This window comes from Aulonocara sp. 'chitande type north' Nkhata Bay, linkage group LG4, assembly GCF_057382095.1.
Source record: "Aulonocara sp. 'chitande type north' Nkhata Bay isolate Kocher_YH1m ecotype deep benthic linkage group LG4, A_spYH_male_GT1.1, whole genome shotgun sequence".
Classification (NCBI taxonomy): domain Eukaryota; kingdom Metazoa; phylum Chordata; class Actinopteri; order Cichliformes; family Cichlidae; genus Aulonocara; species Aulonocara sp. 'chitande type north' Nkhata Bay.
The window spans coordinates 14,943,287-14,970,250 of record NC_141347.1 but is presented as its reverse complement, the minus strand read 5'-3'; the positions used below and the strand labels follow the sequence as shown (position 1 = coordinate 14,970,250).

Sequence of the window (26,964 nt, the reverse complement as noted above, 5' to 3'; positions counted from 1 at the left end):
CAATCCACTTTCCAGGAAACTGTTCATCTAGGAATGCTCGGACCTGGCACCCATAATGTGGTGGTGCACCATCTTGCTGGAAAAACTCAGGGAACGTGCCAGCTTCAGTGCATAAAGGGGGAAACACTTCATCATGTAGCAATTTCAAATATCCAGTGGCCTTGAGGTTTCCATTGATGAAGAATGGACCCACTATCGTTGTACCCCATATACCACACCAAACCATCACTTTTGTTGTTCCAACAGTCTTGGAGGGATCCATCCAATGTGGGTTAGTGTCAGACCAATAGCGGTGGTTTTGCTTGTTAACTTCACCATTCACATAAAAGTTTGCCTCATCACTGAACAAAATCTTCTGCGTGAACTGAGGGTCCTGTTCCAATTTTTGTTTTGCCCATTCTGCGCGCCGATCTGGGTCATCCTGGTTGAGATGCTGCAGTAGCTGGAGTTTGTAAGGGTGCCATTTGTGAGTAGCTAATATCTGCCAAAGGGATGTTCGACTAATGCCACTCTCCAGTGACATGCGGCGAGTGTTACGCTGTGGGCTCTTGCTGAATGAAGCTAGGACAGCCACTGGTGTTTCTCTATTAGTGACAGTTTTCTTGCGTCCACATTTTGGCAAATCCAACACTGAACCAGTTTCACGAAACTTAGCAAGCAGTTTGCTGACTGTAGCATGGGAGGTCTCGTAGGGTGTCTTGCATTGAAATGGTAAATGGACTGGTTCTTATATAGCGGTTTTTTACTCTGTCTGAGCACTCAAAGCGCTTTATACAACTAATTCATTCACCCAATCACATCCATTCACACAAGCACTTCTAAGCTTAAGTGCTAAGTATCTAACATTCACACACGCTCTGCCACCTGAGCTACAGCCACCCCATAAAATCTGCTGCAATGACCCGGTTACTGCGTTCACCAGATATCAACACAATTTCGTTCCGCTCCTCACGTGTTAACTTCTTCGACATGTCAATGGCTGTGAACAAAGAGAAACTTGTAAATAACTCATAAAAGAATAAAGTTATGTTGAAACCAAGAACACCATTGTTTTTCTTGTGACATTACCAATAAGTTTGATGTGTCACATAGCCCTCTTCCTATTGAAAAAACAAAAGTTGTATCTAAGATGGCCGACTTCTAAATGGCCACCATGGTCACCACCCATCTTGAGGAGTTTGCCCCCTCACATATACTAATGTGCCACAAACAGGACTTTAATATCACCAACCATTCCCATTTTATTACGGTGTATCCATACAAATGGCCCACCCTGTACTTATATGGAGATCACTTATAGAACTTTTGATATAATCAAGCACAGTGGCCTGGTTAGCAGCTCAGGAGACTACTGCAAAAGCACAGAAGCCACCAGTGAAGACTTCGAGGTGTACTGCAAGCAGGGTCTGCAACTGTGAGGTTAGTGAAGTGAAAATATGATTCAGGACAGGATACAGGGAACACAGGAGGCTGAAAATCAGCGCAGTTGAACATCTGATGGGTCGTAGCATTCTGGAACAGGTCAGATGTTGGTTGGGAAGGCAGACTCTAAATACTTGGAGGTCAGCTAACTCAGCTACGAGATTCCTAACTCTTGGAAGTAATTTGTTGAAATCATCCAGCTCAATGGCAAGCTTGGTCAACTCTTGGGTATGGGGGACAGCAAAATCAGTCACTCTGGCTTTGGTGAGCTAGAAAGTTCACTGGCAAATGAGGACGCTGATAGTTAGTCTCAGACTTTTGTCAGAAAGCTGCAGAGTTACCTCTAAGTTACCTCAGAGGGTTACCTCTGATGACCTGTAATTGTCATAAATGAGCTTTGATGATAATTGTCACTTGACTTAAGGCACACGTGTCCAGCTTGTGCTCAGTGTCCTTAAATTTTTTAAAATTCCAATAAAACAAGTCTCTCTACAGCAAGTTTCTTTTACAACTTTTTTCTTTTAGGATCTCCAAAGTTTTAAATAATCAACCTGTCCAGTTCAAACCTACTGAAATAGGTTTATTTCACACATAAAATCCACTTATAGCCATGTCATGTTTAATCTTTTTATAAGACACCAGCAGAGTCTGTTCAGTACTGTAATTAGAATATTACAGTTTTCACAACGTATCCTCCCACCAAATGATCTTCCAGAAGACGAGTGCTGCGCTGTGCTTTAAATATCCATCCACTCACATCAATAACAATTACGATGATGATTATGATGATAAAGGATTGTGCTACAGTCCTCTCGGGCTATCGTGTGATTACATTAGCAATGACAAAGATAATGAAATTCATACACAATTGATTATATTTCCGATAAACCTTTATGGTGATGTCAAATTCAGATCATTATTCTGTATGAGAGAAAGTTTATGCGTGCTTTGGCTGACTGTATCTCTGCATCAAGTGTCACTATAGATATAACAATGGCCCGCTAAGGACTAATAATGATTGTATAAGTTAAGGGCTCGCAGCATGCAAATCGAGCTCTTCGTTTGTGCATGCATCTGCTTATTTAATGCATTTTGAACTTCCTGTTAATGAAAGCTGGTGAAATATGACACATCCCATTCACAGCATTACACCAGCATCATACTGTACACTGTACAGACATGACATATGGTGGAAGCGTCTCTGTGTGAAGCTGTGTTTGGGTGTGAAAACTACCAGAAGTATGTGTGATAGGAATAATGGGAATTGCTATTTAAAGATGTCTCAAGTATAAAGTCAAGCAAATATTATTGTAAAGGAAATACTATTTTTCATGTTCAGTTACATTCAGCCCTTTATGATGTGTCTGCACTGAGCCCGCTGGGAGATGTTAAGTCTGCATATTAAAAAAAAGCATCTGCCTTTCTATCGCAGATGTGGCCTGGATCATTTTTCTCTGTCTTCATTTTCAAAACACTGCAATCCTTTGGGGAGGCCTCATTAGCAATCTCACAAAAAATATCCTCAAAAGTTAAATAAGTGTCATCTCTATTAAACATTTCTTTCACACACTCAGTTCAGATGTTATAAGACAATAATTGTTCTTCATAATTTGGTCTCAGTTTCATACATGTCAGGGGTAGATTGTGATATAACCAGTCGGCTGCAATCATCCATTGTAATCAGTAATAAATACATCCTGAGCCAGATGTTGTAAAAGAAAAAACCCTGTTGTGTTACATGTCTTATTAGGCGAGAGTTGGGAGTTCGCCTTGTAATCGGAAGGTTGCCGGTTCGAGCCCCTGCTTGGACAGTCTTGGTCGTTGTGTGCCAGTGTCTGGCAGCCTCGCCTCTGTCAGTGCGCCCCAGGGTGGCTGTGGCTACAATGTAGCTTGCCATCACCTTTGCTGTTTTGGTGCACATTGTCGGTCTGTGTCTTTGGCTGGCTTTTCCTGTGCTTCATAACAAACATCCTTTAAATTTTCTTCAGTTTTATTTATATAGCACCAAATCACAACGACAGCCACCCCAAGGTGCTTTATAGTGTCAGGTAAAGATGCTACAGTATTAATGAGAACAGGCACTAGGTAACGGTGGGAAGAAAGAACTTCCTTATAACAAAGAACCTTGCTGAGAACCATTCCAATGGACAGTCGGGCATCTGACTGTCCATTGATCGGGCTGGGGTGTGAAAGAAACAAGGAAAAAGAAGCGCTTTGTCAACCTGTGCATCAGTGGTGACCTTTTATTTTATAAATCTGGGTTTATCTGTCTATTCTCTATCTGCAACAATAAACGGATTGACTATTCCCACTAGGAGCTCAGTCTGAGTGGAGTTTTTTTTCTCCTCCTCTTACCTCATGTAGTGTATTTTCGTTGTTTTTTCCTATCAGCCTACCTTTCTGACATGTCTGCCCAATGTGATGTTTGTGTAAAGTTGGTCAGAAGGTTCCTTTGTAAGTGCGCATGCGCCATTAGCGTGCTGCCTGCTGTAACCCTAATTTCCCTCGGGATGAATAAAGTATTCTGATTCTGATTCTGATTAATACAACCTGATATGCTGTCACCCTACTACCAGATAAATGGACTTGTGCACTGCTAACATAAATGACTCCAACTCAGGGCTAAACTGAAGTGTCAGTAGTACAGCTGAAGCAAGCGTCTGTGGTGAAAATTGCAGCTGCAATCTCAGGAAAAATTCATGTGGGTCATTTTAAGTGTTTCACAGTTATTCAGCTTGTTTAAGGAATAACTGTATCAACCTATTCCAGCATATTTACAGGGAATTAAACTGAAATGTAATAATGATGCAATTTTTTCTCCCTTAGCTGCGATTCAGATATTCCTGTTCGCTACACATGAGGACATCATTTTGATTCAGATTTTTATGATAGGTCGAGATAGTTCTTGCGATGAACCCATTACAGAAGAGCTTTGAAACTTGAGTGGGATAATGAGGTCACTGCAGCAGGCTTTGATGACGACAGAGAAAACCTTTCTGTCGCTGTTTCTAGCTCTGAAGACTAATGAGTTCGCAATATGAAACACCAAAAGGAGACTTCACCTTGTAGGACTTTAATCCACTTTGACACAAGCTGGTTTGACTGTAGCCTAACTGTTTTCAAAGCTTTCCATCTGTCGGGAAAATGTGTTGTCAACATCAGGGGTTTATCAGAACTATGGTTCCAAGAAAGCTCTGATGCACTCAATGTGCTGCCAGACTGTTGGTAAAAAATAAAAAACACAAAAAAAGAAATCTTTTTAAGGAAATGAATAAAACTCTTGGTTAAGTAGCTGTATTTGCTTCTCTTTATCATTTGAGAGCAATAAGAAGCAGACATGCTTCGACTCCTACTGCTCACTGACACCAGATGTATGCAAAATATGTTGCCTAGAACTGTTAATTACATATATATCGTGACTAAATCGGGTCTGTCTCATTGAATTATATATGTTGGACCTCTCTGAATGAATATTTGAATGGATACATTAAATTATTTGGGGGTAATTTTGAATATTCCAGTGTACAGCTCAACCATTAAGCATGCTCTGATCTAACCTCTCTTACGGAGAAGGGAAAAAAAGTAACTCAGGCATTGCCATGAGCCTACTTCACTCTAGTTTCCCTTTGAAGAAGTTTAAAGAAGAGGAAGCCCTGACTTTGATAGTGCTATCTCAGCATGAACATTTTAGATTAGATCAGGAAAAATATCCCTTCAGAGGCAATTTGTTTTCCAATATGCTACATATTTACACACTATATGGGATTTGGTCTGGTTCACCCTCCTTCATGAAAGCTTCCAGGTGCTCATGTGCTCTTTATGGCATGTATGTAACAGACTGCACAAGAGCCGGAATGCGTTTCTGGAAGTGTGGTGAGATGATAAATATAGAGTTGGATAAACAGCTCTGAGGAGAAGCACTGTGAGATGCATGGTGATGTCATAAGCGGTTCTTTTAGTTTAGGAGCCTGGGTGATGAAAACATCAGCCCTAAACTAGGCTAATCCACTGAAAGCCACAGATTCACTCACATACAAAACACAGACGTTCTCTAAAATCAAACGAGTGCCTGCACAGATCCTTTCAAATTCGTTAGAGATTTTTTTTCACATGTGCTAATGCATGTGATTTACAGTCCTGACACTGCATAGCTTATCAAACATGCTAATTTAATGACTTTACACCTCCAGCCATGTGCGTGTGCGTGCACACATCACTAAGCTGCAATGAAAGTCTAGTGGATTTCACAAATCCGCTTTGTGTCACAAAAGTTTAACAGAAACAGAGAGCCGAGGAGCAGGGAGAGCAAGTCGGGGAGTGTCGACATTAGCTCCATCCAAAACGAAAAGATTCAAACGAGAGGGAGTTACGAAGACATGAAAAACGACCACAAAGAAATGCAAAATGACATGGGTGCACCCATGTCATTTTGCATAAAAGACCTCCAGGGTTTGTGTGTGTGCTTTCTACGTCCATGGACGTAGAAAGCACACACACAAACCCTGGAGGTCTTTTATGAGATGCATAATGAAAACGAAGACACATAAAATGACAACATGCACAAAATGAGAGACTAAATTATCTTGAAGAAAAGCACATTAAAACATTAACACATAGGTGGATATCAATTTCACTCAAAGTCTAAAAACTCTGAACCTGATTAAGATGGATGGAAGTTTAATGAACTATTTAAAGTCTGTTGGGGGTCTCTTCTGACATTTGTGCATCAACTCTTCTTTATTTCAGCCTCTCCTGCCTTATTAGTTTCCCTATCTTTTTCACACACACACACACACACACACACACACACACACACACACACACACACACACACACACACACACACACACACACACACACACACACACACACACACACAGATTCTTTCAACACCCCTCTTTACTCTAACCCCTTTCTGAGGCACAAGCGAAGACAGATCACATCTCTGACTGGGTGATTGAGTTACTGTGTTTGTCCCCATTGCCACATACACAAACACACACACAAACACACGCACACACACTCACACACACTGTGGATGTGTGTGTGTGTGTGTGTGTGTGGATGGCTGTCCGGGGGATTCAGACTGCATTAGGAGGAAACAGAGGCAGACAGCTAATAATGACCTAGACCTCCTGTAGCGACGCAGCAGGATAATGCTCTCTGTACTGGCTGACTTTACAACTAGCTCTCGACCCTTGGTGCTCGTGTTGGATGATTAGGAGTTCTCAGTTCGTTCATTATTGATCACTGAGCAGCCGTCCAGTCATCCATTATCAACTGGAAGAGTCCAACTCACGAGGCACGAGGCACTGATGCTATGAAGGGCCAGTGCAAGCTCAATACTTATGCTTTCAATCAGTACTTTTGTAGTTATTGCAGAAACAAGCAAATTTCAAGTTGCTGCTGCTCAGTCAAGAGTTAAGCTTGTATATTGCATCTGGTTTGAGTGAATGTAGAGTGGTGTTCAGTTATTAGCAGAACACCGGATCATTGATTATCAGCTATAACAGCCAAATTTAGTTAATGCTACCACAAATAGTCAGAAAGTGATCTTTTATTATGGAGTTCACCATAGTTCTCATAACTCCACGCTACTAGTTACCTGCATTGCAGCCAAGCATTCATGTTTTATTTGAGCTTGTTGTTGTCTCCATATTTGCCAGTAATGTCTTTTGCCTTGTTCATTGTACATCCAGTGACTTTCAGGTTCAGAGGTCTTGATGCAGCTGTTTTGGTCTGTTAATGAATTAGAGTTTGAATGAAAGGGATTAAACACCACAAGTGTGAAAACACTGTAAGAGTAAGAAATCTTGTTAGGACGTTGAAACATGTTCACCGCAGGGGAACAGGGCTGGGAATTTATCTCTGTATCATACCCTGACTGAAAGCAGTCAGGGTATGAGGGGCCGTACAAGCCAAAATTCATTCTTTCACTCTCACACACATATATTCTTCGTTCACATACATACACTTTCACTCTCACATAGTTTTATTTTAATTTTTATATTTAGATATTGTTATTCTCATGTACACATATTTAACACACACATTGCAATATTGTGCTCTCTTATACATGTATTTCAATGTACATATGTACAAATTTTCACTCTAACATGCAGGCATTTTCATTTATGCATTCCTACATTTTGCTCCCATTTAAATGCATTCAATATGCATTTAATCTCACAAATAATATATGTATGTAAGAAGAGAATGTATGTGAATGAAAGAGTATAGTGGAAACGTAAGGCTGGGTGTCTGTACCGCTGTGATTGGCTGAGAAGCACGCACGGGTCACTTTCAAGTGTCTGACAGCATGGAGGGGGGAGAAGAAACTTGAGTTCTTCAGCAAGCTATCGGGGTGTTAAGAAATATTTTATCATCTCCTGAAACGGTCACATCATTGTCCTCGTCACTTGATCGAGATGGGACGGGCTCAACTGCACCCAGTGTTACCCACAGCACAGTGGAAAGTGAGATGAGGGAACTTTTTAGACCAGCTAACATCCAGGTAGCTTCAACAAGCCAAGTAGCTACACGGAGTTCGACTGGAGTGGGGCAGTCGTTTAAGGTGTTATTTTTGTGACACTATTATGAGCGCACGTAAAAAAAAATTGCAGGTGCAAGTGTTGCATTTTAAGGAGAAATTTATTTTGAGCGAAGAAAAGCTAAATTTGAGTGAACAAAATTCATTGCTGTGTGCAAAAAATGTATTTCAGTGTTTGCTATTATCCACACACACACACACACACACACACACACACACACACACACACACACACACACAATAGCAGCCCCTCTTGCTCAGTTTTTGCACTTGCGCTTGCTCGCAATGTGTTGCTCGCGGTCTCAACATTTCTGCCCGTGCGCGCTCAACTCTTTCTGTACACCGTTATATTTGTGCCACAAAACCAGCCAATCACAGACTTGGATGCAAAAAAAATCTGATTGGCTGTTTTGGTCTCCAATCAGCTCGAAATGACGAAATGCAATATCCCAGAATCCATTTTGTCCAAAACTCAAACGAGGTAGTGGCGGAGGAACACAGAGTGGCGGAGTTTGAAATATTACTCTTTCTGGGTCACAAAAGAAAATAAATTTCTCCTTAAAATGCAACACTTGCACCTGCAATTTTTTTTTACGTGCGCTCATAATAGTGTCACAAAAATAACACCTTAAACGACTGCCCCACTCCAGTCGAACTCCGTGTAGCTACTTGGCTTGTTGAAGCTACCTGGATGTTAGCTGGTCTAAAAAGTTCCCTCATCTCACTTTCCACTGTGCTGTGGGTAACACTGGGTGCAGTTGAGCCCGTCCCATCTCGATCAAGTGACGAGGACAACGATGTGACCGTTTCAGGAGATGATAAAATATTTCTTAACACCCCGATAGCTTGCTGAAGAACTCAAGTTTCTTCTCCCCCCTCCATGCTGTCAGACACTTGAAAGTGACCCGTGCGTGCTTCTCAGCCAATCACAGCGGTACAGACACCCAGCCTTACGTTTCCACTATACTCTTTCATTCACATACATTCTCTTCTTACATACATATATTATTTGTGAGATTAAATGCATATTGAATGCATTTAAATGGGAGAAAAATGTAGGAATGCATAAATGAAAATGCCTGCATGTTAGAGTGAAAATTTGTACATATGTACATTGAAATACATGTATAAGAGAGCACAATATTGCAATGTGTGTGTTAAATATGTGTACATGAGAATAAAAATATCTAAATATAAAAATTAAAATAAAACTATGTGAGAGTGAAAATATATGTATGTGACAGAAGAATGTATGTGTGTGAGAGTGAAAGAATGAATTTTGGCTTGTACAGCCCCTCAAAGTCAGGCAGTCAGTGTCGATACTTCTATAGTTAGCATGTTGCTCAACAATGCTTTCATAGTTGTGGGATGATGTTTATACAAAACATATAGTTTAATAGATGAAGCATCTGTTTATTGCCATTTCTAAAAAAAAGTGCTGTTAACTAGAACCTTGTTGGCCCGAAGGATGAATGTGGTTTTTTGCTGGAAGCCGGACAGGATGATGTTAATCTGCAAATCATACAAAAACTGAACTGCGTCAAAAGGTAAATAGGTTCAAAATGGTTTGCATTTCTCGAAAAAAAAAATCATCAAATATAGCATATACTCTGTGTGTGTGTGTGTGTGTGTGTGTGTGTGTGTGTGTGTGTGTGTGTGAAACTGAAACTGATCCACACTGTTAATGTGAGTTTAGCACAGGGCTCTCCTTACAGCGCAGACAGACAGGGCGAGCTCTCCACACAAACAGTGATCACAGTACGAAAGGGGCCACAGCTGGGAATTAGACCCAGCTGGTCCACATGGGAGATTCTTCAACTAAAAAAGAAAAGAAGAAAAAAAATACTTTCGGCTGCTCTCTTATTCACGAGCGGTCGCCACAGCGGGTAATTCCGTATATTTGATTTGGCAGATTTTTACATCGGATTCCCTTCCTGATGCAACCCCCAGAGGGATCTGAGACGCATTCTGCAAATAAAAATTTTATTTAAAGAGAACTGCAATGATGAGAGCAGAGAAAGACATTTAAACCTCCAGCGAGACAGTCTAAAATGTCTTATTTTTGATATTAAAAACTGAAAACTGGAAAAAAAAAAAAAGTAGAAAACTAGCTGTAATAGTAAACTGAAGTAAACTGAGTTTGTTAGCTCAGGCCGAATAACTGCTCATGGTGGTTTGAATTTGTGTAACTTGGAGTATCTGTTTTTCCGTGCATCCTCTCATGGCCTGGCCTGACTTGCTGTCATGTATCTCCATCCATTTACTCTGCCCTGAAACAATCCTTTGGGAGTGACAGTGAGAGACTAAAGGAAGGATGCCTAGCTATAGCAAGCAAAAGAGGAGTGACACGGTGCCGAAAGAATGCTACATTACAAGGAAAAACAGAGTGGAACTGACAGGAGTGGCGTGGTGCTGCACATGCACTGGAATCTGAGAGACACGGGAGACAGTTTGATGAGAGGATACGAAAGAAAGTGAGGTGAGAGATGGAGACAGACTCAGGAAAGGATAAAGTAAAAGTAAAGAGGAGACGTGGTTTGAAGTGGCAGCGGAGATGGCAGGTGACAGAGATGAAAACTGAGGTTAGCTTTGAGGAAACGCTTCTATCCTCCTTAAATTTGAAATGAAATTTTCCAAAGGGTGAAGAAAAGGGAAGGAAGAGAAAGTAAAGAACGGAAGTGAATGATGAGGAACGTAAGGGAGAAAAAGAGGGGAAGAGTGAAAAGCGAGGAGGATGAAAAGATAGAGGCAAAGAGAAAAGTGAGAAGAGATGACATTTCTGCTGTCTTTGAAAATGATCCTTCTGATGGACTTAGGTTCATTTCACTATAGCAGCAGTTCCTGTTTATACAATGCAAACCGGAGCTACCAGTAACAAAAAAACTTTGAACCAGATGTTATGAATTCTTTCAAAAATATGTAACTTTCACTGTGGACTGCACTCATGTCTAATTTTATTGACCACCAACAAACAAACCGACAAACAAATGAGCATTCTGGAGCAATAATGAAAATGTGTGCTCTGCTGATTAAAACCCAAAGTAAAAGCAAATCGAGTGCTCCCTAAACCAGGACCTGCCACATGCCGGCATGTGCCGGTCACAGCTCTTCTCTGCACTGTGCAGCTTGAAGTTTCCTGCAATTTTCTGGATAAGTAACACTATGCAAAAAGGCAGACATGCAACAAAAATCAAACGCCTGGCACAACAGAAGGTGAAGCGCTTCATCATCTGTTGTCTGCAAATACTTTTGATTTAACACAAATAATGTTCCCTAAGAAGAAATCATCTGCAAAGAGTGCTGCATGTGTGCTGCAGTGACACTGACTCAGACGCCCATGAAAGCGAGCCTGTACAGCATGTCAGCGTATTCATCCAGCTCACAAAGACGCACCGAGAGCTGTTGATTATTTTGCTTCCAGTTTCACATCCATCATGCAGACACAATGAAATGAGTGAAAGACTTTATATTATTTGTCTGCAAAGACTATTTTACAAATCTTGCAAAGACTATTTTAAGGAATTTAAGATTCCTTAAATGAAATATATAGCACAAAGTAAAGGTGACATGGAATTCTTTTTGGTAGCACTTTATAATAATGTCACACTTTTAAGCATTAGTAAGGTATTAGTAAATGTGGAGGGCGTGGCCTGCGGCTGCGGGGGAGGTGGACGCACCTGAGCGGCATCCACAATCACACCTCGCTGGCTTAAAACAAGAATGAAGGTCTTGTGGTGCTGCTGATGTGTGCGCGGCTGGCGACTCTGAAAGTGTTCGCTCTGAGCTTGTGGGTGTTGCACTATCAACCAGTTGGTCCCAAACTCTCTTAACTCCTTCCAATTAAAAAAAACCAACACAATCACTGGGCAACACTCCACTAATTTTTTCCACTAATCACAAGGACGTTGCCATCCTGTTTCTACTCTAGTGTAACTGAACTAAGTAGCTTATTTGTACGATTGGAAACAATCAGGCTGCAAATTTTCCTAAAGTCTGACAGGTTTGCATTAAGCTAACTGTCTCCAATCAAAAGCTGATTTCCATGTTTTACACAAACTGCCCTGATTACTGTTCGCTGTGAAACAGTGCAAACAAAAAGAGCTGTTGGTTGGAAGGGAAAGAGAAGCTTCAAGCAGTGAGCAATGAGTGAGTTTGCATGAATGAATAAGGTTAAGTGATTAAATGAAAACTGCTGTTATTTGACTAAATCACTGTGCTTACTTTCCCAGAATAAAACATCGTGCTACATTAAAAGAATGGAACGTTTTTAATCAGCACGGTGAACTTATTTTACATACACTGCTATATCTAATTAATGCTAAGGAGAGTTTTAGTTCGCAGACCTGAACTGATGGTCTGTCCACTTAACACACATCTGTATGGTAGTTGATAATTAAACCCAAAAGTCCATGCGGTTACAAAGAATTGGCATCTTCAGCATCTGAGTACAAAATTTACTTTATTGGAACCCAAGGTCACCTGAGCAGACTCACCCAAACTGTAACACGGCAGTTCTGCAGAGATGTGTTCAAGTTGTTCAATCAACACATTCATGCTGTTGACTTTTGTGCATTGTAACTTTCTGTAAATCAAATGTCTTTTGTAGAGCACAAATGTGTGCGCTGGCATTCTCAGTATCTGACACAAAGGTCCTTAAATGTTACTGTAAGGCTGTCCTTGTTAAGGGAGAAAATAATACATGCGTATGCATCCTAGGTAACATCACCAAAGAGCAAAGCTATGCAATGCAGAAATGGGAGTCTGCGTGCTGTCAGACCATAGCCATGCAGAAAAGAAGAGAGAAAGTGAAGTGATTTAAGATCTCCCATTCAATCTGTTCTCTGCCCGCCATCGTTCCCCTGGGGCCATCTTTGTACCTCTTCATCCATTTTCATCCCTCTTTGCCTCCTGTCCTGCTCTTCAGCCAACACGCTGTGCACCTATGTCTCACTGCCTTTCTGACCACTGAAAAGCAGCATCTTGCCTATCTGAAAGCACACCAAGCTTTCAATCACACTGACTTTGAATTTTTTTTCTTTCCTTTTAATTAATGACCTTCTTTAAATGAGAGAAAATATGCTGAGGACACGGAGGAGGAGGATTAGCTGATTTGTGCCACGTAGCGGTGGTGTGAAGTCACCGGAGCGTGCGTGTCGGCATGAATGTTTTCGTGTACCTTTGAAGTATGCACATGTGTGTTTCTTTGACATAACTCCTGACGCGCTTTGCCAGAGATTTTAAGCGAATTTAGGCCGAGAGGGTTGGACAGAGTACACACAGCAAGAGAACATGAGCCTTGGGCTTGCAGGGGCAAAAAAAAGAGCAAAAAAACAAAGGATAGCGTGACTCAAACACAAGAGTCTGTAGTGAATGTGTGAGAGAGGGGAAAAGAAAATGGATGATAAGAAGATAAACAAAGATAAAATAGAGAGGGGGTGAGAAGGAAAGTATAGGAAAGCTTTAAAGCTTTTATGCAAAAATGATGATGCTTGGCCCCTTCAAAGCCAGACCCAAAGGCACTACTTCTTTTGCTTCTTTAAAAATCTGGCTCACATTCCGCATTAAATCTGTAAGTATTCAAAATTCATAATCGTCTGCTTCGCCATCTCTCTTCGGTTCATCCTGGAAATTTTCTTGGAGACTGTCCGTCCCTGTTCCTCTCCTGCCTTTCCTGTTTCTTTCTCTCCACGCCCAATGTCACCTTCCCTTGAGATGGTTTTCCTCCTACCTGTCTGCTCCCTTCCTATGTATATCTCTCGCTCCCTCCCTCACTCCTACTATCCCTCTGTCAGTTCCTATTCCACTAGCTTTCTCCATGTTTCTTAATCCCCCTCCCTTTCCTATGATAATTCCTCTTCTCTTTCCCTCCCCCTGCTCTATTCTGTCAAGCCACCCTCTTTCTTTGGCAGCCGCTGTCCTCTTCTCTCCTCCCCTCTTTTCTCTCTCTTCCTGCCTCCTCCTTCTCCTTCCTCTCTGTTTATCTAAGTCTTGTTTCCTCTTCCTTCCTTCCTTCCTTTCTTCTTTACACCCTCTGTCAGTGCGCCCCAGGGTGGCTGTGGCTACATTGTAGCTTGCCATCACCAGTGTGTGAATGTGTGTGTGAATGGGTGGATGACAGGTTGTGTAAAGCGCTTTGGGGTCCTTAGGGACTAGAAAAGCGCTATACAAATACAGGCCATTTACCATTTACCATTTCTCACTTCAACCACCGCTCGCTCTTTCCCTAAATCAGCCCTAATAGACTGCAGTGCCACGCATGGTCCAAACATGCTCACACAAAGACGAACTGTGCAGAGGTATTAGCGCAGTAATTACGCTGAGGCACAAACACGCACACATTGCAGATGAACACACCAGCATTCCTGCACATTACAACGTGCTGCTCAGTCAGCATCAATTCTTCCTATATGTTGAACTGTGGCATTTTGGAAAAAGGAAAACAGCACAGAGGAGGGAGAACCATGGAAAAATGGGCAAAGAGAGTGGATAAAGCATAGGAACAATGGAAGAATGAAAACCCAGGCACAGGGCACCGGACATAGATAAAAGAAACTGAAAAGGTTAGAAAGACAAAAGGCAAACGGAGATGAAAAAGGACAGAAATAGAGGTAACCTGAAACAAAAGGGACAAAGAGTGAGTGTTGACGAGGCCGAGACAAAAACACAGGAAAAATCAGGAGGAGGGAAAAAGAGAGAGGGAGAGAGTGTCAGTGACACATAATGAGGGAGGGAGGAGGAGAGTGAAAGGGAGAGTCAGCAAGCGGGAGCTGTGTTCATTTGCGCACAAAAGATATGAGTGAGTATGGATGTGTGTGTGTGTATGTATGTGTGTGTGTGTATGAGAGAGAGAGAGAGAGAGAGAGAGAGAGATGCTGAGAAGGAGGGGAGGAGTGAGCAAAAGAGGGAGGAGTGACTTGGGAGAGGGAGGAGTGAGAGCGAGAGTGCGCGGGATATTGTCATCTGGTCCTGCCAGAGCAGCAGCAGCAGCAGCACTGCGAGCATCACCAGTGGACGGGATACACCCGCTGCAAGCAGAGTGAGGCGACGAGGAAAGGATGGAATACACACTGATGAGGAAGCAGCAGCAACAACAACAACGGGGAAACATGGAATAAAAAGAGCATTTATAGCGTCTCCTTTGCTCTTCACTTCTGTTTGGAGCATCCCACAAGCAGATCACCAGTGAAAACACATACATATGATATATATATAAAATTCCTATACATATATATCAAATTATGCCTGTTTTCAAAGAAGCTGCAGCCGGACAAAGGACTTAATTGACAGCAAAATGTATGAAAATTGGGGGATAATGTGCAACATTTGCTTAAAAACTGTTGCATATTAATGCTTTAAGCTTTTTTGTAATTCATTCTTTTTTTTTTGTTCTCAGTGGGGAAAAAAGACAAATTAAAAAAATATATATATACATTGATGCTAACGGAAAAATTGAAAAACCTGCCAACTGAATAGTTGAACCAGCAAGAGCGAAGCTCTTCTGCTGCACGCAGCTCTATATTTCCAAAAGGGGGCTTCTTTTGAAAACAGGATATTTTTTGATCTGCCCTCGGTGCCACTCTGCTGTTTGGCTGTCGCATCTCCACTTGTCTTTGTCATTCAGCTGGGCTGCGGGAATATTTATTCCAGCAAGGCTCGTGCAAGTGCGCTGGCTGAAAGTGCAAAGGGCAGTCCACGGGCTCTCTGACCTCACAGTGATATTTCCTCAGCAACAACAAACAGCCCTACATAGAGGCTGTGGGCAAACAGTAAGGTAAGTTGTGGAAGAGACAGAAAAAGAGAAAATTATAAAATAGAGAAGATAGAGCGAGATCAGAGTGTAAAGAAAGAAAAGAAAAGACTGAGCCAAACACAGGAGCAGACACAGCCATTAAAGAACAAACCACTCCACTCCTGGTCAAGTATTTCCGACAGGTTTATCTTTCTCACGGCTTCTCCAGAGTCTCGGCTGCAGCAGCACCAAGACATTAAGATCACAACATCAGCCCTCCCCTTTCTCCCCCCCTCTCTCTCATCTCTCCTCGCCTAAGCACTTGAAGGGCAGGACTGAGCGGGCTGATAGACAGAGTACCCAGCTGGTGTCCTGGGTCTGTTAGAGACCCTGGGATCCACGGAGAGGAGGGGTTTCAGTGGAGCACACACAGAGCAGCAGCAACAGGAGCCCGGTGCCCGCAGAGCACGAAAAACCACTGGACTCTTGTGGGTCGCTTAAAAGAGACTGACACTGACAGTGTGCTATCACCAGGGGGATTGGAGCTGTATGTGTTCACAAAGTGAATGTGAGATTACGTGTATGCGAAAACACGCCTCAGGTGCAAGAGGGACGCTTTTGGACTGTAATCACCACAGGATTTTAGCTTGACGAGACCCTGGAGTAATTTCCCCAAAAAAACAGAACAGCTGTTGTTACCTGTTGGCTCTGACTGGAAATAGAAAGGAACTATCCAATACTGTCTTTAGTCATAAAAGCTGAATATTTAACAATACAAAAACTTCAGTGGATGAAAGTCTGGAGCTGCGCTTCTAGGAGAGGAAGTAAACACCCACCAAAGTGGACTCAGGTGACAGCAAAAAGATGCCCACTACAAAAATAAAAAAGCTTTCTGTGAGCGCCGACGGTGAGAGTAAGAGGATGATGGATGCAAGTTAAATCTCAAGAGGGAGTAGTGGGTGACGAAGACAACTTAAGTGAAAAACTATTGATCAGAGTTTTTTTTATTCCCTTTTCTTTCTTTTTAATGATATCGCAACTGATTTGGCTCCATTGCCGAGCATTAGAGTTTTTTCCCCACACCGGAATATGAGTCCATCTTTGGAGTGAAAAGTTTTCCACGTGGGAACCCATGACTGCCTGCAGGTTTCAGAGATATCTGCCTTTACAGCTAGCAACATCAGGACCCCAGACTTCCCACTTTTTGCGGATTATTCGTTCACTCTGCGGGGGAGCTTACTGTCAGAAATGCCAGAGGCGAGTTCATCCGTAGGTAACGCGGCCTCCTAAACTGGATTCCCTCCAAGCCACCAGCTTTGGATTTGTCTACAACCGCCTCTGCTGTCTGCCGATGACATATGGCTTTGTAAAAGGTGACAGAAATTTTAAAATGCGCTTTGACACACACACCTACACGTATTTAACTGCCGAGGACTATCGTGTGTCTCTGCATGTGAGTTTCCGCTCACAAGGGCCCACGTTTACTTTAGCTAGGAGCATGTTAAAATGGGAGATTCTTTTTCCTCACTTGTTCTGCTCCCACAGTGACAGTTTAGTTTTCTGTAAATCGGAATTTTAATAACTAGTTAATGAAGGCTTTTTTAAAATGCTTCTTCAGATTATCACTCTGGGAAAAATCTCTTGATCTCTCCTCTTCAGCTTCCTGTTTCACTGATACTGTATCTCATTAAGTTGCACTGCTTGCACAGCAAAAAGATTCATTTATTTGCTATAACTAACAGCTCTGGGCAAGGAGGATATTTAACTCTCTATTTCTTTTATTTCTAACACCTAGGTGCTTTCAGTTGGAACTGTCATTAACTCTTACACATCAGGACTAACATCACAAGATACTGGAGTAAGACCAAGATGGCTGCCATCATTCATCCACTCTTGGTGAACTTATCTTTAGCCGTCCTCCTGGGTTTGATCTCTCTGGGAGGTCTGAACTTTCAGCCGTCAGGTCAGGCTTTGGCGCAGTTCTCTTCCAACAACCAGACAACAGAACCATCTACGTCACCAGAAGCAGCGCTAATAACCCCGACACCAGACACAGAGGAGCAAGCAGGTCCGACTGGGGATAACCGCTGTTGGGGTTACTATGATGTGATGGGCCAGTGGGACCCACCTTTTAACTGTAACGCAGGTATCTACCTGTTCTGTTGCGGTTCCTGCTTCTACCGCTTCTGCTGCCAGTTCAAAATCCACAGTTTGGATCAGACATCCTGTTCAAATTATGACACACCTGTGTGGGCAAACACGGGACGACCGGTGGCACCTGTTACAGAAGCCCAGGAGGAACCGGACCGGGATCGGACCCACATGATTGTGTATATTATCTGTGGAGTGGTGGCCATCATGGTGCTGGTGGGGATTTTCACCAAACTTGGGCTGGAGAAGAGTCAAGGAGGGCAGACCGACATGACCAACTCTAGGTAGGAACTGAGAAAAGTAAAACAATGAATGAAGTGATATGCAATAGATGAATGATACTGGGCATCGACTAAAGAGTTAAGTAAAAATATTTTTGAGGAAATTAAGTTTTTTGCCAAATGAGAGATAAATGTCTTTAAAGTTGCTAAAGCTAGCAGCCAGTTAACAAAGCTGCTTTTCTGGGTAGTATTCTCTATGTGAAGCTAAGCTAACCTTCTACTGGCCACACCTACATATTCAGACAATAAGTTGGTTCTGATTTTAGCAGACTATAGGGCTAGCATGCAACTCCAACAGAACCAAAGTAGCAGTGCAACCAAATTTTATTAGACTCATTTTGGTAATTTCCAGCTCTACATTTTATCCACTAAATCTACTAGCGTAGCTTTGCATGACTGGGTATTTGTGCAACTCCCTACCTAGTATCCTCTCTCTTTTAGACAGCACTCCCTTTAAGACAGCGTTTTCCTGATTGGTTGCTTCTTGCAAACAACGATTTTGATGATGGGTGGGGTTCCTGTGCTCTCAGCCAGAGAGAAATGTCAAACTATGGAGTTGTATCACAGAAAAAGAAGAAAGTTTCTTTTCTGTGAGAATAACCCTGCTTATTTGCAAACATGTCTTTGAAACTCATTTCAATTCACAGCCATAACATCCCATCTCCGTGTCCAAGTCATTCTCTGAATGTTCAAGTATTTATTCTCAACATATGTGAAATGGGAAAACACATGGCTGAGAAGGTCACCAGCTCGGTAATGAATAAAGTGAGTGAATCACAGTGAGGTGATAATGGGTGTGAAGTTTGCAACCACGAGGGAGCAATGGATATGGTGATAGGGTGGGAAAGAGCGAAAGACCACAGGATGGAGGTCAGGCAGCAGGATGGAGATTCCAAAGGACAGATGATTTCGGAGGAAATGACAGTGAGGTTGCGTTGTGTTTTCTCTGCATCAGTGTAGCTGTTTCACATTGATGGGTGATTGATTGCTGTGACACAACTATGACTGTGGCAATGTGTGGCCTCCAGAGAGCAATGAGAAGAGAGAGTTTTTTTTGTTTTTTTTTGGAAGGGTGGAATATTGAGCGGATCTGACTGGAATGCAGCCAGTGGCTAATTCTAGTACAGAGAACGGGTGGGGGTGGGGGTGGGTGTATGTGCGTGGATGTGTGGGTGTGTGAGAGAGAGGGAGTGCTTGGTTTGACCGGATAGCCTGTTGGGTGTTAAGAGTAAGAGCTTCTTTAAAATCCTGTCATCGCCGCGTTTCCTCTCAACCTCCCCAAAGCATGATGAAGAGGAGAAGAGGAGGAGAAGGAAGAAGCAGTAGACATCAGCACTTGTTAATGTTAAACTGCACCATGCCACCAATAACACAATGAAGGATGGCATCGCTTGGCACATTTTATTACCCGAATCAAACAACTGCGTGAATTTGAATTCTTTAGTCCAAGGATTATTTGAGAAATCCTTCGGAAATCTGGTTGACTGTCTTCACCACATTCAAGGCATAATGTGAAAATAAATGTTCAGAAATGTTACGTGTATCCCTTTAATCGGCAGAATAGAAGTGACATAGGTTGATCACATGGTATTTACTGTAACTGTCCATCCTATAATAAAGCAAACAGCTTCATGGTAATAGTGCAAATTTTTCATGTAATGCAAAATTTATTTAAAAAAAACAATCAAGTCAATTTTCTAAGTCTAAGCAAATATCACCCCAGATTAAAATAATTAATATTCATTTTCAGCATTTTTATTAACAAACAAGCAAAACCACTTACTCCCTCCAAAAAAAGCAAAATCAAAGAAGTGCCAGTTAGATTGTTCATTATTGTAGGCTCATTTTAAAATAAAATATCTCATTTTGTCAGTTTAGGGTTTTGTTTCCTATGTTATGCCAGGAGATGGAAACATACTCATTATAAAAGTAATTTAACTGTTTTAAAGTATTTCTACTTTTCGTCACAGTTTTGCCAGACATAAATCAACGCAGCAGATAAACATCATCCACTGCTTTCTGTTAGGCTGATATCAGTAAACAAAGCTAATATCAGCCAAGACCAGTACTGCATACAGTATATACGTATTGTTACATAGACAACCAACAGAAGATTTTTAGATACTACAGCAACATCACATTATCTCGTCTAATGCTTCACTCCCTTTTAAGAGTAAACATAGGATAACCTCCTTGAGACCAGCAAAAATAAGGGGTTGCCGGTAATTGCTGTGAATTGTTTTGCATTCGCCAACCCATTTGGAGTAGTTATGGTGACCAATTGTACATTTGCAAAGGCAAAGCCATTGCCCAGGTTGTCTTGTCTGACCAATCACGTTTTGACTTGGAGTGACTGGAATCACTCTCACACCGATTGCCAACATGGTGCAATACATCTGAGTCAGTCTGTGTGGATGAGCTCAATGTGTTTCTATGCGGTCCCCAACCCCCAGGCCATCAACCGGTACTGGTCCGTAAGTTGTTTGATACCAAGTTATGAGAGTTGAGGCTCGGCTGTGAAATTTATGGTTTTCAGGGTTTTTATCGGTTTTTATCGTTAACTCGGTTTCCCTGGGTCTTTTCCCTTGTGTTATGAATAATTCTTCTCTTATTTCTGATTAATGTGAATTTATGTTTATGTGGATGGCCACAGATTTGCAACAGAAAGCAACAGATCTGTAGTTTTTGCACATTTATCACAGTTAACAGCTGTATCATAGCAAATACTGATACTGTTGGTACTGTCAGGCTATCAGGTTGTTTCTATGATGAGGTATATAGTTTCCGGTTCACAGCAAGTCAGTGAACATGTCACATCTTCTTCTTTTATCAGATATTTTATATGCCATAATGTATTTATTTATCTTAGAGACAATACTGTATACCTTTTTCTTAAATGAAATATATATTTTTATGTCATAATATACATTTTCTGAACCGAATAATAATTATCCAATATTTTGCCTGTGTACTTAAACTTATCATTCTTATATTGAAATAGAAAAGTTCAGAAAAACAAAATTTAATCAAGTATCCTATTAAGCTATTGTAGTGAGACAGTGTGCACAGTACTGAAGAAGATCTAAATGTAACTGTAATAAACTGTTGTTTTTTTATGTTTGCTGTAGGCCCATGTTACTTGCATCTTTGCATTTTGGAATGAGGGCTTGTTGTTTGGTTTATGCTCAGAATGTAAAACTTTCAAGGGTTGTACATGATCATAGAGACAGCTGAAAAAGACAGGAAAAGATATTCTTGTGTTTAAATGTCACATGAGTCTGACAGTCAGCGAGGAGGTAAAATTTCCATAATAGCGACACAAGGTGAACATTTGATTTGCTTTCTTTAACAGATTCAATAGTTTTAAAGTTTCACACTATTGTAAAAGCAAATCTGTCTTCATGTGTTTTTTGAAGCACTTGTTCATTCACCTTGAACATGCTTGCCTTTAATGGAAGCACAAAATGAATGCAGACATCATGGATTCAAGCAAAGGTCTCCAAGCAAGCTTGTTATTAACTCACAGGATGGGAAAGAGGTCAGAGACAGAGTGATGACCACTGCAGGAGAGGGACAAAACCAGGAGTGAGAAGATATCCAGAGGGAACAGAGGGATGATATTAAGTCACACCGGGGACTCGCTCATTTTACTATCCCATTGTTAAACACAGCCATTTACCTCATATCTGCCAAAGTATGTGTGTGAGTGTGTGTTGGTATAGGAGAAAGAGGAGAACCCGAGATATGACACATGAGCTAACCACTTCACTGATGTGACCAAAGACCAGTAATGAAAGGACAGTCTGTAGTAGCATTATTATGTGGTGGATGGAAGGATGAGAGGAACAAGCCATGAGAAAGGAAGCTTTTCCGATGAGTGAATGATTAATCCAGAGGGATTCCAAGACATTTTCACTCACAATGTGCCACAGAGAAACACCATATTTTAACACACAGGTACCTCTTTAATATCGACGTCCAGCGTGAGGTGGCATCTCCTACGATTTCACAAACCTACCATTCTTTTTCAGTTCTATAATTTCTATCACTGTTTGCTTTTCTGACATTAACTTGTTTACCATGACACTCTTTGGTTAGTGCTCCCTTATTGATGACACCAGCAGACCACTTTCCCCTGCAGTCAGATGTTAAGGGACTCCTATCGAACCCTATTGAAAAATGACACTGAAAGGGAACTCACTGTGTTACAATGTAAAGGCAACAGATCCTGACCAGGGTTCAGTATGTGATAGTTTGGGAGTGTGAACAGGCTATCAGTCCTGCTGACAGTAGTAGCCACTATAAAGTATACCTTGCTAGCATCATGTTGGACTGTCATTTGCCTTTTAAGCTAATGACGTATTCAACAAGGTGCTGGAAACATTCCTCAGAGATTTCAGCCAGTGTTGACATGATCCCATCACACGGTTGCTGCAGGTTTGTTAGCTGCACATCCATGTGAATCTCCCGTTCAACCACAAGGTGCTCTATTGGAGTGTGCTGAGGCCATTTGAGCACAGTGAACTCAGGTTCAAGAAACCAGTTTAAAAATTATTGGAGATTTATGACATGACATGTTATCCTGCAGGAAGCAGCCATCAGAAGATGGGTACACTGTGGTCATAAAAGGATGGACATATTCAGCAAAAATATTTAGGCAGACTGCGGCATTAAACCGCTGCCACCCCATACGGTAAAAAAATATATTTTGAAATATATTTTGAAATATATTTCAAAATATACAAAAATTGGCCAAAAAATATATGCGCTAAAATACATTTCAAAATATATTTATATATTTTGAAATGTATTTTAGCGCATATATTTTTTGGCCAATTTTTGTATATTTTGAAATATATTTCAAAATATATTTTTTGAAATACATTTCAAAATATATAAATATATTTTGAAATGTATTTTAGCGCATATATTTTTTGGCCAATTTTTGTATATTTTGAAATATATTTCAAAATATAATTGAAAATTAATTAAAAATCTTTCAAAAATATATTTTACCCTTCATATATTTCAGTCGAAGAAAACACATTCACATGTAACAACTGAAAATCTTTATTTGATATCTAAAACAAACACAGCATATAAATCAAGCTAGGAACATACATTATACAACTTTATTTTCATAACATTCTTAAAAATTGTAAAATTTTTAAAAAATAAAAATTATATATACACACACACACACACACACACACACACACACACACAGATATATATATATACATACATTTTACTATACAAAATGCAACTGCAACAAACACTTATAAGTAACGATACTGTGAATTTGATGTGAACTGCTATTAACACAATAAAAATGTGATCACTCAAAGATGTTTACTGATCAATAACAAGCAGAGGAATACACACACACACATATATATATATATATAGATATATATATGTGGGTGTGTACGAACATAAAACATATTTAAAATGTAACTTTTTTTTTCTTTTCCAACAGTCTGAGTTCCCCCAGCTTTGAATTGACTGCAATCCCCAAAGCCCCTCTGGATACATTGGGGAACCTCTTCCTTACCGCCACTGTAACAAACAAAAGTCACAGTTCTAGTACTTTTATCAGAGTTAAAATAAAAACATGATTTAAATTAGCTAGCTTCATTTAGCAAACAGATATTTCCGTTTATAGAGATACAGATATATTTTCCACATAATTTTACCTTTTTTTCCCCCCTCGATGGAAAGTCTATCCAGTTCACATTACAGTAATACTAACACCCCTTTTGGTCATCTATCCTTACTCTCCATCATTCAATCTGTTGACCTTCTTTGTCTGAGTCCAACCACTTCAATGCTTCATCACCTATCTGTGCAATTTTTATTGTTGCAAAGTGAGTTACTTGTGCAGTATGCAATTTTAGATACACAGTCTTCACTTACTATATATGGCTGTCATGGTTTCTTTATCAAGGGCAGCTCTTCGCTCTGCGCCGATGTCTGTTTTGCTGTGTCCTCCTATAAAAAGCATTAACATTTGAGTGTCTGGCTAGTTAAATTTCCAAAAATCTGATCTTTGTTCATCTAAACATTTGAACTACAATATTATGCTTTTTGGTAAAGAAACTGGTGACAGAGAAGTAGGCTTTTTAAAATACTATTAGCTAACCATTGGAACTAAGTTTCAAAGCTGTTTACCTTTTAAATTGCTCTGGATCAAAACCTCCAGTGGGAAGACGGCCATCAGAAGAACACGCACCATTGAAGTGGGTGTTTGGGCCTGAAGAGCAGTAGCCCACTGATGTTTCAGAATTTTTACCCCTGTAGCATGTGCTAACTCCACCTGTGGTTGCAATCACATAAAAAGAGTGTTTCAATATAAATTGTTTTTAAAAAACACATTTGAGTTTGCACCTACCTAAATTCTCAGCAAAATTACTTACATATTCAGCATCACTGGAACCCTTTAAATAAATAAACACATACATATGAAGTCAACAATGTTGTTACAGACAGAGTATTACTGGTAAACTAAATGAAAGAAGGAAGAACTCAGAATAACTTAGATGATTGAGTCTTTACACTTTAATAAGAAAGATTGACATTTCGCGGTGGAACAAAGCAGAATCAAAAATACTTACTTTAGAATCCCCAGACGCTTTGCATGAAGAGTTGGGCACCTATAAAGGAGAATATTTAAAGATTAAAAAAAATACACATAACATTGACTGCCATAAAACCACTGAATAAATATCAGAATGTGACAATGTTGCACAACAATCTAAACCTTGTAAGTCATGTATATCTATACATTTCAAGTAAATAGGTACAGCATACATGTTCTGGAGAAAAAACAAACAAACAAACAAGCAAAAAAAACAACAATATATAATCCAGTGGGGTAAAAAATCTCTTCTGAAGAATATAGTTCATTTTGGGTGAAAAACAAAACATTCCTCTAAAATATATATACTGACATCAGCAATCAACATCATGATTGTAATTATTTCCCTACTAGTCCATCTACTGCTCTGTGCATGTGTCAAGCACTACGACTGTATCTATGCATATAAATTCACCATATATATCCTGCAAAAATGTCTTGTTATGGTCAAAAAAAGGCAAACAAACAAAGGCATTCAATCAGAGATGAGAAATTAATCGGGAATATCAATTATATGGTAAATGGCCTGTATTTGTATAGCGCTAGTCCCTAAGGACCCCAAAGCGCTTTACACATTCAGTCATCAACCCATTCACACACTGGTGATGGCAGCTAAAAAAACACAATCCTTATTAAGCAATGTCTAACCAGTAGTACTGGTCTGAATGACAACAAACATAGCTAGTGTTTGGGAAAATCTGTTATAAAACAGTTATTATTTCAATAGTTATGCTTAGCATGTGACATAATATCACGTGACACAGACACTGCGTAAAAAACCACAACAACTAATACTTACTTTAGGAGGATGAGGGAGGGCAGCATCAGGTTGAGACTTTGACATCTGTAAGAGAAAAACTGATGTATTAGAAACAAGTCATTTAAAAATACATTAATGTGGCAGACTGTTCCCTGTTCCGATGCAGTGTACAAGTACAATCAGGGCTGTCACAACAATGGGGCGGTGCCAAGTCGTCGCAACCCTAGGTACAATGTACAAGTACATATAACTACATATGTGAATAAAGCAAGAATCTGTTTAGGTTAGGCACACTGCTGACTGATGCTTGTTAGGTTTATATGATTGCAAACTGCACAAAAACAACAAAGCAACAAAATTAATGGTAATGACAAAAAATTAATTAGATTTTACTTACGTCAGGAAGATCTGCATTCATTTTCATGGGCTAAAATAAATAGGCACAAACATTACTGCTAAACAACCCCAAAAAAACTCCAAAAGGTCTCAAAATGATTAAAAAGGCAAGGAAATGTGGAACATTGTAATTAGTGATTATTAATGAAGGATAACTGTGCTTTGTTTCTAACCTTGGTAATTAAATGCTGTGTAGCCTGAAGGAGAGGTGGGATTTCTGTGAAAGTGAAATTAAATGTGAATAGGTTTTGATAGTTATTGTATATGACAAGTGTAAACACACACATAAAACATGCAATAGTACAGTACTTACTTTCAAGTATTTCATTTTTCAGCCTATCGTTCTCTCTTTTTAGATTCGAGTTCTCTTCTCTCAACTGATTAATGACACGCTGTAGATGTTCAAGTTTCTTTTCATTCCATAACTTTAGATCGTTTTGTTGGTCTGTTGGGTATGCCTAAGAAATGAAACAAAAAACTCTCTCTTTAAAAGCCACCTTCTGTATGAAGGAATGATCTCAAAATGTTGGGGGGGGGGTTACACATACATATATATATACACAAAACAGGTATATATATATATTAGTATATATGTCTGTGTGTGTACGCGGCGAACACTCACCTTTTTCTTAGCTGCCGGTTCGTCTGTGACCTCTGTGGCCTCAAGGAGTTTCATAGAAGGTTTACTTTTTCTCTTAAGCACCTCTGGCTTGGGTAGTTGTTCTTCGATTTCCTTAAGCTTTGTTTGCAAAGTTTTTTCCCTTTCTGAGGAGGCAGAATAATAATAAAAAAGGCTAAAGTACATCATAATATAATTAAGTTACATATTTTGATTAACAAATAAGCGACAATAAAGTAATATTATACTGGAGAAAAGGCACCTGCTAGCTTAATGATGGAGGCTTCATAGACCGGCCACCCGCCTTTTGGCTCCTTGGCGCCTTGTCGCCACTCCACCAAATAAATGTCCTTTTCCTCCAAACCGTTTAAGTATTCCTCCTCATCAAAATCCCGAATGTGTTCAGTCGGCAGAATTGA

General features: G+C 40.4%; 2 protein-coding genes across 2 annotated transcripts in view; one reads left to right on the top strand and one right to left on the bottom strand.

The window, feature by feature from the left end:
- Positions 1-14,910: 14,910 nt before the first annotated feature.
- The window catches only part of LOC147332201 (protein shisa-8), a 142,983-nt gene continuing 130,929 nt past the window's right edge, over positions 14,911-26,964 (top strand). The window contains exons 1-2 of the mRNA XM_086288647.1: positions 14,911-17,074; positions 17,497-18,136. Coding sequence (XP_086144773.1) covers positions 17,571-18,136 — 566 coding nt within the window. The 5' untranslated portion in view covers positions 14,911-17,074; positions 17,497-17,570. The remainder of the gene's footprint in view (positions 17,075-17,496; positions 18,137-26,964) is intronic.
- LOC147332203 (uncharacterized) lies at positions 23,054-26,898 on the bottom strand. The gene is made up of 9 exons (XM_086288648.1): positions 26,549-26,898; positions 26,240-26,384; positions 26,100-26,143; positions 25,928-25,957; positions 25,570-25,614; positions 24,748-24,786; positions 24,550-24,570; positions 24,305-24,449; positions 23,054-24,124 (listed from the first exon to the last, which is right to left on the bottom strand). The coding sequence occupies exons 1-9, from the start codon at positions 26,732-26,734 to the stop codon at positions 24,042-24,044; spliced, it is 738 nt and encodes a 245-aa protein (XP_086144774.1). The 5' UTR covers positions 26,735-26,898; the 3' UTR covers positions 23,054-24,041.